The sequence below is a fragment of the Pelobates fuscus genome, chromosome 8 (assembly GCF_036172605.1).
Source record: "Pelobates fuscus isolate aPelFus1 chromosome 8, aPelFus1.pri, whole genome shotgun sequence".
Taxonomy (NCBI): domain Eukaryota; kingdom Metazoa; phylum Chordata; class Amphibia; order Anura; family Pelobatidae; genus Pelobates; species Pelobates fuscus.
Genome location: NC_086324.1, coordinates 165,051,703 through 165,065,276, shown reverse-complemented (window position 1 = coordinate 165,065,276; position 13,574 = coordinate 165,051,703). Strand labels below are relative to the sequence as shown.

Below are 13,574 nucleotides of genomic sequence, written 5' to 3'. Positions count from 1 at the left end.
CAGATCTGAATTCACCCTGTTACACAAACTCATCAGTCAGAGAGCTGAAACAGCAGGACTTGCTGGCAACGCAGCCTGAGACAGACCGCAGGGCACGCACTCCCAGCAGGAATTAACCACTTTGGGGCAATGAGATCTGAGATTAGCTAGAAATCAATGTAAAGGTCTGGCAGACTGATTAATAAACAGGACAACATTACACATCACCTATCACAGCCGCACTGCTAGGATGCACAGGGAGAGCGAAAGTCATCACTCAGAGCACCGAGCTATAATGATACAGGGATAGTGCAAATACATGCATCTTCAATTAATAAGGATAAAGGGATAGTGTGAATTATAACTCAAATCATCAATTAATAAAGATACAGGGATAGTGTGAATTATTACTCAAATCGTCAATTAATAAGGATACAGGGATAGTGTGAATTATTACTCACATCGTCAATTAATAAGGATTATGGGATAGTGTGAATTATAACTCACGTCAGGTACCCCTATATTTGAAAGAATTTCATTCTAGGGGGTTCCCATGTACATTTTAATAAGTAGAAAACATCTTTGTGAAAATGAGGGAAGCAAAATGGTTACTCCGAAGATTTCACTCGGAATTCAGCACATAAGGATTATTTGATTTAAATACTGAATCGTGTCCTCGACCACTTTTATCCATTCCTTTTGCACATTATTAAAATTAATTATTACAAATTTTCTAATCAGTTACCTGTGCTCTCACATGTCAGCCATTTTCTGGGTATCTGCGTATACCGTTCGGGGGATTTCGTCACTAAATTGGGAACTGTCCAGAACAGATCGTATGCCAAAAGTGAGTTTGAATATGTTTACAGAGTTTGCTAAACCCATTGGAGTTTCTGTGCTAAATCTGCTTTGGTCTTATTTCCCCCTGGGGACAATATGGAAATATAAGTCCTAGTTTTGTGTGCAGGGAAAGTAATCCTTGTAATGCTGTTTAGTATTTAAAAACCTTTTATTTATGTTTACATTTTTAAACTCTTAACACCCTGCAGTCACTCTTTGAACCGCTGGAATTCTCTATCATTCTACGCCCCAAACACCTAGCTAAAACGGAGTAGAAGATATACGGGTTATGTACTAAAACGAGAATACAAAATAGAATTCAAAGTGAATTTTACATTTGAGGCCAGAGTAGCCGAGTTGATAGCATAGTATGATCGTTTCTCCATGACACCACAAACAGAATATTAATGGGCTTCCCCTGGTGGGCGGCTTGATTGATGGCTCAGTTTATTCAGAGCTCAGTCAACAATCGAGTTACATATAATGAGTCATAGAACCATAGAATGTGACGGCAGATAAGAAACATTCGGCCCATCTAGTCTGCTCGATTCTCTAAATACCTTCATTAGATCCTGGCCTTATCTTATAGTTAGGATAGCCTTATGCCTGTCCCACGCATGCTTAAACTCCCTCACTGTGTTAACCTCTACCACTTCAGCTGGAAGGCTATTCCATGTATCCACTACCCTCTCAGTAAATTAATACTTCCTGATATTATTTTTAAACCTTTGCCCCTCTAATTTAAGTCTATGTCCTCTTGTTGTGGTAGTTTTTCTTCTTTTAAATATAGTCTCCTCCTTTACTGTGTTGATTCCCTTTATGTATTTAAATGTTTCTATCATATCCCCCCTGTCTCGTCTTTCCTCCATGCTATACATGTTAAGATCCTTTAACCTTTCCTGGTAAGTTTTATCCTGCAATCCATGAACCAGTTTAGTAGCCCTTCTCTGAACTCTCTCTAAGGTATCAATATCATTCTGAAGATACGGTCTCCAGTACTGCGTACAATACTCCAAGTGAGGTCTCACCAGTGTTCTGTACAATGGCATGAGCACTTCCCTCTTTCTACTGCTAATACCTCTCCCTATATAACCAAGCATTCTGCTAGCATTTCCTGCTGCTCTATTACATTGTCTGCCTACCTTTAAGTCATCAGAAATAATTACTCCTAAATCCCTTTCCTCAGATGTTAGTGGTTAGGACTCTATCAAATATTCTGTACTCTGCCCTTGGGTTTTTACGTCCAAGATGCATTATCTTGCACTTATCCATGTTAAATGTCAGTTGCCACAACTCTGACCATTTTTCTGGTTTACCTAAATCATTAGCCATTTGGCTTATCCCTCCTGGAACATCAACCCTGTTGCAAATCTGTATCATAAGCAAAAAGACATGCCTTATTATCAAGATCCCCCACTGGTCGAGAGAGACCCTTAAGGTCGTCAAAAGGGGTTTATGACACCAGTAGCATCCGTTAAAAAAGCTCTAATGCAACTGCCCATATGGACAGCAGCATTCATGGTGTCAGTAGTTTCTTTCATGAAATAACAGTGAAGTGAAACTACTTGTACATGTTACCAGAACAGATCCTGTGCAGTGCTTCTGTAATGGATAAGCAATGCAACACCATGATTGGCTGAGATAGAGCTCAATATTTATTGGTTGAAGAGGAATATTGGCTGGGAAGAATCAGATCTTGGGGTTTGGTGCTACTTGAAATACATTAAAGGATCACTATAGTGTCAGGAAAACAAACTCGTTTTCCTGACACTATATAATCCTTGGGGCACCCTCACCCTCCGGGTCCCTCTCCCGCTGGGCTGAAGGGGTTAAATCGCCTTCAGCCACTTACCTTAATCCAGCGCCGGGCTCCCTCGGCAATGGTGACCTCTCCTCCCCCGCCGATATCAGCTCCTGAGTGGAGCGGAATGTGCATGCGCGGCAAGAGCCGCGCGCGCATTCTAACAGTCCAAAGGAAAGCCTTTCTCAATGCTTTCCTATGGACATTCTGCACGCTGGATGTGAATTTTGCATCCAGCGTCGCAGAAGCGCCTCTAGCGGCTGTCAGGAAGACAGTCACCAGAGGTTGGATTAACCCTGCTAAGTAAACATAGCAGTTTTTCTGAAACTGCTATGTTTACATGTGAAGGGTTAAAACCTGAGGGACATTGCACCCAGACCACTTCATTGAGCTGAAGTGGTCTGGGTGACTATAGTGTCCCTTTAAAGGGATTCTATGGAGCCAGGAAAACAAAGCCCCTTCAGACACTTTCTTGAATCCAGAACCGATGTCCCTTGGCGCTGGTTCAGGCTCCGCCCACGCTCCTCCCTCGCCAACGTCAGCTAGCAGGGGAGACCTAATGCGCATGCGTGGCAATGGCCGCGCTCGCATTAGGATTTCCCCATAGAAAAGCATTATTCAATCCTTTCCTATGGGGAAAAATCTGACGCTGGAGGTTGTCATGCTGGAGGTCCGTTTCAATTCCGGAAGTCCCTCTAGTGGCTATCTGGTAGACAGCCACTAGGGGAGGAGTTAACCCTCAGAGGTAATTGTTGCAGTTTCTCAGAAACTGCAATAATTACCACTGTAGGGTTAAGGGACATGGAACATTGCACGCAGACCACTTCAAAGAGCTGAATTGGTCTGGATGCCTAGAGTGTCCCTTTAAGACAACCAGCTGCACTCTGGTACAGTATAATAAAATTAGATTTTTTTTAATGTTTACAAAACACTATTAAAAAAATAAATATTTAAAAATAATTATTGCTAAGCAAGGTAAAGCAGTGTCTGTCCAGTTCTTCCTTACCCCCAATCCAATGCTGGTTATGAAATAGAAGTTGTTATGAAACAAAAACAAAATAAAAACATACAAATACTTTAGTGGAGTTTAAAACCTCTGATCAACGCATTGTATCTCTAATAAAATCAGCATGACTTTGAATGTGTTTTCAGTTGGTGATCTGTCCAAAATTAGATTTGTTAGTAAGTTTACAAAACATTATTAACCCCCCAGTTTGCAGAGGTAACTGCAATGAGTTGCGAAACAGGGCAGTGGTCACAAAATTGTAATTTCCTGAATTACCGGTAACCATAATTGAACATTTTCCCACACGAGGGATCAGTTTGAAGAATTGTATTTATTAGAAAGGGTTCGTACAATATTCTAGAAGTATTTGAAGCATTCTAAATAAGGCTCTATTCACCATCCAGTCGACGTCCAGAGACCATAACACTATCACCACTGACCAAGTTGCAAGTATATTTCAGCCCTGGAAGTCGCGACCAGGGGCTGTCTAGTTTATCTTTTACTGAGTTACTGGTCTATCTAGTGGTTGATGCAGAGCATTTGTTCCCAGGTCTTACAATAGGACTGTATATTGCTACCATCTCTGTACTGGATGCTATGTATCTTGTTTTTATACTATTCTTTTACATGGATTAATTGCACTGTGATGCATAATAAATTTCACTTTTCTTAAGAGATCTCTCTAGTTCATACAGAATATTATCCCTTTACTAATTCTGATCACCTACAGGACACTGTTTATCTCTTACGTTTAGCGCCCCCATTAGGTGGGATTTATTCCACCTTCTCCTTCTTTTTTATTTCTGCCCATGATCTGCCTTCTTGACAGTCTAAGCCAACCCAATGCTTTGCTACGAGAAAGCATTGTGGTTGGCTCAGATCAACACTTCTGGTGATGTCAGCCAAGCAGGCAGATCAGGGGGTGAGCCAGCAGCAGCAGACTGGAATAAAGGTAAGGTAAATGTAAGATTTTACTATTTTAAGGGAGTCAGACCCTATAGTGTTTCTTTAAGTAAATTAGTTCCCCCCCCCCCCCCCACATTTTGCATACACTTATTTGTGTTTCAATACATTTATTAAAACATTGATTATACAGACTGATATGAACCAGACAATGATCTGTCCGCTATTTACTCTCACCTAAATATGTCCCAACAAATCCCAGAGCGAGAAAGCTGGATATCACAAGGATCCCTCCGGCACCCAGAAGTATCAGCCCCAGGTAATATGGTCCGGGTGTCTCTAAAACCCCCAGACTGGGCTGTGTCCTCATAGCTTCTGTAAAACTGTAAGAGAAATGTCAGATTAAGAAATTAGAGGGAAAATTAAAGCAGACGACAATAAAACTCATATATGTACCATGAGAGTTGAAAAATCTATTTGTAGCAGGAATACAAACCAACACCACGACACTGACTTGTTCCTATTCACATTACTGGCCAAAATCTGGGGGTGGCATTAAAAATCCAACCCACCACCTAGGCACTTGTACTATTGCCTTAAAACAACCCTTTTTTGGGGGACGAGCACCTTAATAAAAATCATTGACAGATTCGTTCCAAGGTCATTAACAGCTCTGTAGTTTGACCTCTGCTCGTATTTATCTATTGGGGGAGAGGCAAACACAAAAGTGGGGCACAGTTCTAAACTGACGCAATCACCACGGGAACCAACAGAATCCACAAGATTTGATTTGCAGGACAGTTATGCTAATAGCACAGGAACTGGGCTGCAATAATGGTGCATCAGTTTAGAAGAGTATATATCTTTAACTATGTGTTTGATTTCTCATCCGCCTGGTACTAAATCAACCAATATTAAATAAGACTCTGGACAAGACACCAGTTTTTGCGTGTGCCTTTGTAGCATAATTTTATCAAAGGTTTAAAATCTTTTTTGGGTGCAAATGAGGTTAAAAAATAAACATTAGTAATTGAAGAACAGGTTGACTTTCCTGGGATGATCTGTTTGCAAAAGGAGACATTTTATGGTAATTTTTGATTACGCATTTCGTGAGTAATTAATCACTGCTGTCATAAAACTGGATTCACCATGTGTGTACTGTTGCGAATGTAAAGGTTGTGCTTGGCATTACCAACTACTCGAAAGTGCCAGGTCGAGCAAAATGCCAGTTTGCAAGGCTGCTCCTAAAGCCCCGTTTTCACTTTATGATTCATTAAAATACCAGTCAACCATCTTTCAAATAAAATGCCCATTCGCAAAAAAAAAAAAAAAAAGTGACGCAAATGCAAAAAGTAGGTTAATCAATCACACAAAAATGTATAGCTATTGCATTAGCTGTTACTAAGGTAACATCCTTCTTTTCCTATGAATGTATCTCTGTGTAATCATTTATGCATTAACCTGTAGCCTAGTGATTAGACTCTAATTGTGGCTGCATATGCTGTTCATATTCTGCTTCGCCCACCAACACAAAGCGTTCCATTTGGCCTTAATTTATCGTGGCAGAAAAAAAATGAGTAGAAATTGGAATACCTCAATTGATGTATTTTGATGACTTATTCTATTAATTGTGGTGAGCATTTAAACTACAATATCTAACAAAAAAGGTCAAGGTAGGATCAGCGCTAAAATGCCACAAAATTAAAAAGTATGTGTATTGTACAGGCAGCACACCTACGGACAAGGGGGTACCCTCTAATCCCCTATAGATAATTAAAGATAGGGTGAAAGGGTGCGCCTTTAATGTAAATATATTGTACAAAGAAAATAGTATAGTCCAGATAACTTAGCAATAGTCCAGATTAGTAGAGTCCACAATGGAAAGGAATATTCTTGCAGAGCAGCAGTGATTTGTGCTACCTAACAAGAGCAAAAGTGCATATTAAAATAAGTAAACTGAGCCCTTTTTGCTCTTGTTAGGTAGCACCTTTTTATTTTGTGTTGGAGTTACCTATATATATATAGGGTCCTTGGTTCGGGTAGACACTAGCTCTGTGCGGAGGTATTAGGGACAGATGCTAGTTAACTGGCTGCGGGGTATGGTGGTTATGGTGGGGGATGGAATAGTGGTCGCTACAATAGCATGGAGATACCTCCCTTCTGCTTTGAACCTGATTAATCTTCAATTAGTAGACATCTAGGTGGGGTTTTTTTTTTTATCCTCCTCTCTGTGTAGGAATTTAGACCACTTTCCCCTTTCCTTATCACCACTTATTGATTCTGCCTAATAGCAAGATATCCCTCTATAGTGGAATGCCTGTCTGCACCCTATGGTGTTTCCCTATACCTAACATATATACTCTGTTCCTATTTGGGACCCTTTCACTGTGAATAGTAGCTCTATGCCTTATGGACTAATAAAGGTTTTTACTAGATTTCTTGGCATGGAAGCTACTTATTTAACCTAAGTTGTACCTATTCCTAGACATTCACTTCCATTTGGAGTGTACACCTTGGATATTGTCTGTGTTCCTTTACTTAGAACAGGATTGAACCTGTGCACAATGAAAAACTGGCGCTGCACTGCATGAGATTTTAGCAATGTCATACTCAAATCTGGTGACAGGTACACTTGGCTCAAAAGATTGGGTAATCCTTTAAATTCTGTAAATAGTATTTATATATATTAATTATGGCTACATATGTGAGCTGTAATGCTACTCAGTTTAAATTCTCCTGGGTGGCGCCGGACGATTATGCTCACTGACCATGAAATCAGCTTAAAAGTAATCAGAAACACAAACCTTGTTTATAATATAGCGGTTCAAAATTAGCAAGCGTGTTATCATGAAGCATGTGACTTGAAATGCACTAGAGGTGAAATGGACCTTATGTGAATTAATAGATTAAACACATGGAGGATCCCCTTGCTGCCAGGGCGCTGACATATAAATATGCTTTTTCTGGTAGAAAGCCTCCAGTCCAGTGTTTGCACAAGGTGTCCGGAGAGAACAAGCCCAAAGCTCTGCCCAGCTGGATAATAGATAAAAAATACTAAAACAACCCGCCGGTTCTGGCAATGAACCAGTTAATAATGCAGGCCCGATACACGTGACGACCCAAACTCTCCATTCTGCAGACACAACACATCTCCCGAGCTGGTTATCAGAGTTATTACAGCACTTTGTCATAACTCTGTTTGTCCTTCTGGTTGAAAAGGCAATACATACGAGGGATGCGGATCCACTACTACGAGAGAGGCCATCTGTCCTCAAGGTCATGTGACTGCGACCCGTCTAGGGAAAGTAAGGGCAAAGTGACACCGAATGCCCAGTTCACAAGAAACGGGAGAGAGAAACGCAAGTGAACTAAGGAGACTGCCAGTAAACAGTATCCTGCACAATTTGCTGAACCTAAAATAATCTACATGTGTAACGATATATCAAGAGTTCCATTGAAAAAATGTAAACAAAACTTTAAGCATTACTGAGACGCTACTGGCATATGACATCCTGCGGTAAAGCGGTTCCTTGTTTATTGATTGACAGTGCATTTCAATGCTGAATCTTAGCATTTTGTACAGAGGCAGAATTGTATTTTTTTATCTTTACATTTTCTTTGGTCTATTGTTATTTCACACGTAACATACATACAATCTATGATGATGCAAACGTGTTTTAAGGGTTTAATATGCACTAGCAGATGAGAATTAAAATAGTCAGTCCCTACAGGCTTTTTGCTGTAAACACATTTTTTTCAGAGAAAATGCAGTGTTTACATTAAAGCCTTAGGACACCTCCACTGGCCACCCCTCAGATGGCTCTACAGGTGCTTCCTGGGGCAGTGCTGCACAGTGTGTAGCACTGATATTCAGTGTCTCCACCCTCTGCTATGTTTACAGCTGCAGGGTTACAACTAGGGGGACCTGGCACCCAGACCACGTCATTGAGCTGAAATGGTCTGGGTGCCTATAGTGGTCCTTTAAAGGGAACGGAGACCTCCCTGTAGAACATACATAAGATGGATGTAATGGATATAAAAACATATACAGACACATCTGGGGTTCTTGCAAGCAAAAATGATTGGGACTATAATCCAGTAGACTAATATCCAGGTTTCTCCCGGCATCTCAGAAGGGCACTGTCGCTTGTCGATGATGATTTAATTAGTACGTATAAACATTTCCCATTTTTAATGTATACTTTTTGGTTTACATCCATTTGAGGTTTCCTCCACTACCAGCAGTGAGAATGGCTCAAATCAAGAAGACTTGGAGGCATTTTTATATTAGTTTATTACGAATGAACACTGTGGTGCATTTAAAGATTGTTTTAATTTTAGGCGTGAAGTGTGTTTTTTTTTTTTTTTTATAACCCTGTAAAACTTTCCTTGTTTACTCCTTTGAGTTTAAATGCAGTAAAAATGTTATGACAGAAAAAAATACGAATCATAATTGCTTAATTCTACACACATGGCGTCAAACCCTGTGATTTTTAATAAAACGTCCACACAACACAGAAATGAACACACTTAATGTGATATGTGTTATTAGTTATGATTACAGAGTCATCGCCAACACTGCACTAAAGAAAACTTTCTCTCCCCCGGTTCAAGAGCAGGTTTTAAAGGGACAGTAAAGGGAGTATGAATGCTGGCCAGCAATATCATTTATAAGAATATCCAGAATGCTTTGCAGGTTGTAACAAATTATCTATGCAAAACATTGTTATTTACCATATTCCATTGGGTGCCGCCTCCCCTACTAATGTCGGAGAGACAGATTTTCCTAAGCAGGAGCTTCCATTAGCTCTCCTGAAATAAAACCCAGCAATGCTCATTGGCTGAGAACAATCAGGGAATAGGGCAATGGCTTAGCTCATTGGCCGAGAACCATCAGCTAACATTCTCAGCCGGCAATGTTTCTGCTCCAAAAATTCTAATGGACATCAGTTGACCTCTAGCGGCCTGTCTTTCAGGGGGAGACCTAATAAGTTAGGGAAAGGGAGACTATAGTGTTAGAAATACAGTTTTGTGTTCCTTTAAGTGCTGCATTGGCAGAGTCACTTCTATTTGGGCAGTGCTCCTGCAGAAGCTACAAATCCAAAGGATTTGCAGCAAATGCAGAACAAAAAAAAAAAAACAAGAGTAATTTTTATTAAAAAAATTCAGCAAAAATAGTAATGGCTGACCCTGTCACTAAAGCTGTTTCTGAACTTAATTTCCAATGATGCTAGGCCAGCCTCCAGACTTTCTTAACTACTGCGGCGCAGATATGATTCAAGGCTGCTTTAACAGTTACTGATAAATAGAGATGACCAGGTGACTAATTGAGCATTAAACCAGCAACAGATGGAGATCAGAAGACAAGAAACCCAGTGATCCCTTCATGCTTTGAGGTGATGCCAGTTTTGATAATTTTCTTTTGTTGAAGATATTATGTAACTGTTTAAACTGCAGCAAAATGTTACAAAAAGCTCTCTTCAGGCTAATTGGTAAATTATAAATTATTTACAATGGGCGCCATTCAGCCTTCAAAAGGTTAGAGCACCCACAGAGAGCTCGGAGTGTTTTAATCATTCTTAATAAACAGCTTTATATATATATATATATTTTTTTATTAATAATTAATTTTACTCCATTATTCTCTATACGAAGCATTTAACATCATCATGCTGGTGATAATGAGGTTGAAAGAAAAAAACATTGGTTTTCAAATGTCGTAAAATACCAGCTTTATCATAAAACATTCATCATAAATACAGGTGTGGCTGAGAAAATAACTGAAAACATTTATCTACACTTATGAGAAATGTTTTATGAGAAATGTGTGTCTTTTACACAAGTAATTGTAATTGGTGTAATTATTAGGGTTTTTCACCAAAGTCCAGATTTTTATATTCAGACCCTAAACTGGCCTCAGCTGAATGAAATCCAGGTATAATGTGGCAAATCCAGGCTTGGCAAAATCAACTCCACATTTGCATATTGCACCCTGCCACACTGTAAAACTTGTGCCGGTATGGTTTTAGGAACATGACAAAGAGTTCCACGGGTTTCCTCAAAATTCCCCAAATCTCAACCGGATTGAAAACCTGTGGGATGTGCTGGAACAACAAATCTAATTCATGGAGGAACCAACTCGCAGCTTGCTGAACTTGAAGGATGTGCTGCTAACATCTTGGTGCCAGATACCAGAGGACACATTCAGAGGTCTTGTGGAGTCCATGCCTCGACACAACAGAGACGTTTTGGCAGCACGAGGGGGACCTATACGATAATAGCCAGGTGGTTTTAATGTTGTGGCTGATCGGTGTGCAAATTGTATGATACTATTTGGGTGCACCCATTTTGTTCTCTGTTTATGATGTTTGCTTCACTTTCCTCAAAGCAACATTATAAAATCTCAAGTTTTCTCAAATGCTGTTTACAAGCTTGAAACACAGCCTTTCAAGCCTGGAGTGTCCCTTTAATAACATAAACCCACCCAGTATGACTAACTGTAACCTAACCTCCACAGTGCATCTAACGTGTGTGGGAGCCTGGAGTGTCCCTTTAATAATATAAACCCACCCAGTATAACCAACTGTAACCTAACCTACACAGTGCATCTAACGTGTGTGGGAGCCTGGAGTGTCCCTTTAATAATATAAACCCACCCACTATAACTGTAACCTAACCTACACAGTGAACCTAACATGTGGGAGCCTGGAGTGTCCCTTTAATAATATAAACCCACCCAGTATAACTAACTGTAACCTAACCTACACAGTGCACCTAACGTGTGTGGGAGCCTGGAGTGTCCCTTTAATAATATAAACCCACCCAGTATAACTAACTGTAACCTAACCTACACAGTGCTAGTAAAGTGTGGGAGCCTGGAGTATCCCTTTAATAATATAAACCCACCCAGTATAACTGCAACCTAACCTACACAGTGCATCTAACGTGTGTGGGAGCCTGGAGTGTACCTTTAATAATATAAACCCACCCAGTATAACCAACTGTAACCTAACCTACACAGTGTATCTAACATGTGTGGGAGCCTGGAGTGTCCCTTTAATAATATAAACCCACCCTGTATAACTAACTGTAACCTAACCTACACAGTGCACCCAACGTGTGTGGGAGCCTGGAGTGTCCCTTTAATAATATAAACCCACCCAGTATAACTGTAACCTAACCTACACAGTGCTAGTAAAGTGTGGGAGCCTGGAGTATCCCTTTAATAATATAAACCCACCCAGTATAACCAACTGTAACCTAACCTACACAGTGTATCTAACATGTGTGGGAGCCTGGAGTGTCCCTTTAATAATATAAACCCACCCAGTATAACCAACTGTAACCTAACCTACACAGTGTATCTAACGTGTGTGGGAGCCTGGAGTGTCCCTTTAATAATATAAACCCACCCAGTATAACCAACTGTAACCTAACCTACACAGTGCACCCAACGTGTGTGGGAGCCTGGAGTGTCCCTTTAATAATATAAACCCACCCAGTATAACTGTAACCTAACCTACACAGTGAACCTAACATGTGGAAGCCTGGAGTGTCCCTTTAATAATATAAACCCACCCAGTATAACTAACTGTAACCTAACCTACACAGTGCACCTAACGTGTGTGGGAGCCTGGAGTGTCCCTTTAATAATATAAACCCACCCAATATAACTAACTGTAACCTAACCTACACAGTGCATCTAACGTGTGTGGGAGCCTGGAGTGTCCCTTTAATAATATAAACCCACCCAGTATAACCAACTGTAACCTAACCTACACAGTGCATCTAACGTGTGTGGGAGCCTGGAGTGTCCCTTTAATAATATAAACCCACCAAGTATAACTAACTGTAACCTAACCTACACAGTGCACCTAACGTGTGTGGGAGCCTGGAGTGTCCCTTTAATAATATAAACCCACCCAATATAACTAACTGTAACCTAACCTACACAGTGCATCTAACGTGTGTGGGAGCCTGGAGTGTCCCTTTAATAATATAAACCCACCCAGTATAACCAACTGTAACCTAACCTACACAGTGCATCTAACGTGTGTGGGAGCCTGGAGTGTCCCTTTAATAATATAAACCCACCAAGTATAACTAACTGTAACCTAACCTACACAGTGCACCCAACGTGTGTGGGAGCCTGGAGTGTCCCTTTAATAATATAAACCCACCCACTATAACTGTAACCTAACCTACACAGTGCACCTAACGTGTGTGGGAGCCTGGAGTGTCCCTTTAATAATATAAACCCACCGAGTATAACTAACTGTAACCTAACCTACACAGTGCTAGTAAAGTGTGGGAGCCTGGAGTATCCCTTTAATAATATAAACCCACCCAGTATAACTGTAACCTAACCTACACAGTGCATCTAACGTGTGTGGGAGCCTGGAGTGTACCTTTAATAATATAAACCCACCCAATATAACCAACTGTAACCTAACCTACACAGTGTATCTAACATGTGTGGGAGCCTGGAGTGTCCCTTTAATAATATAAACCCACCCGGTATAACTAACTGTAACCTAACCTACACAGTGCGCATAACGTGTGTGGGAGCCTGGATTGTACCTTTAATAATATAAACCCACCCAGTATAACCAACTGTAACCTAACCTACACAGTGTATCTAACGTGTGTGGGAGCCTGGAGTGTCCCTTTAATAATATAAACCCACCCAGTATAACCAACTGTAACCTAACCTACACAGTGTATCTAACGTGTGTGGGAGCCTGGAGTGTCCCTTTAATAATATAAACCCACCCATTATAACCAACTGTAACCTAACCTACACAGTGCACCCAACGTGTGTGGGAGCCTGGAGTGTCCCTTTAATAATATAAACCCACCCAGTATAACTGTAACCTAACCTACACAGTGAACCTAACATGTGGAAGCCTGGAGTGTCCCTTTAATAATATAAACCCACCCAGTATAACTAACTGTAACCTAACCTACACAGTGCATCTAACATGTGTGGGAGCCTGGAGTGTCCCTTTAATAATATAAACCCACCCAGTATAACCAACTGTAACC

At 40.6% G+C, this 13,574-nt stretch overlaps 1 protein-coding gene across 1 annotated transcript in view; it reads right to left on the bottom strand.

Annotated features, from left to right (window-relative positions):
- PEMT (phosphatidylethanolamine N-methyltransferase) overlaps window positions 1-13,574 on the bottom strand; it is a 440,725-nt gene that overhangs the window by 367,078 nt on the left and 60,073 nt on the right. The window contains exon 4 of the mRNA XM_063430686.1: window positions 4,767-4,912. Coding sequence (XP_063286756.1) covers window positions 4,767-4,912 — 146 coding nt within the window. The remainder of the gene's footprint in view (window positions 1-4,766; window positions 4,913-13,574) is intronic.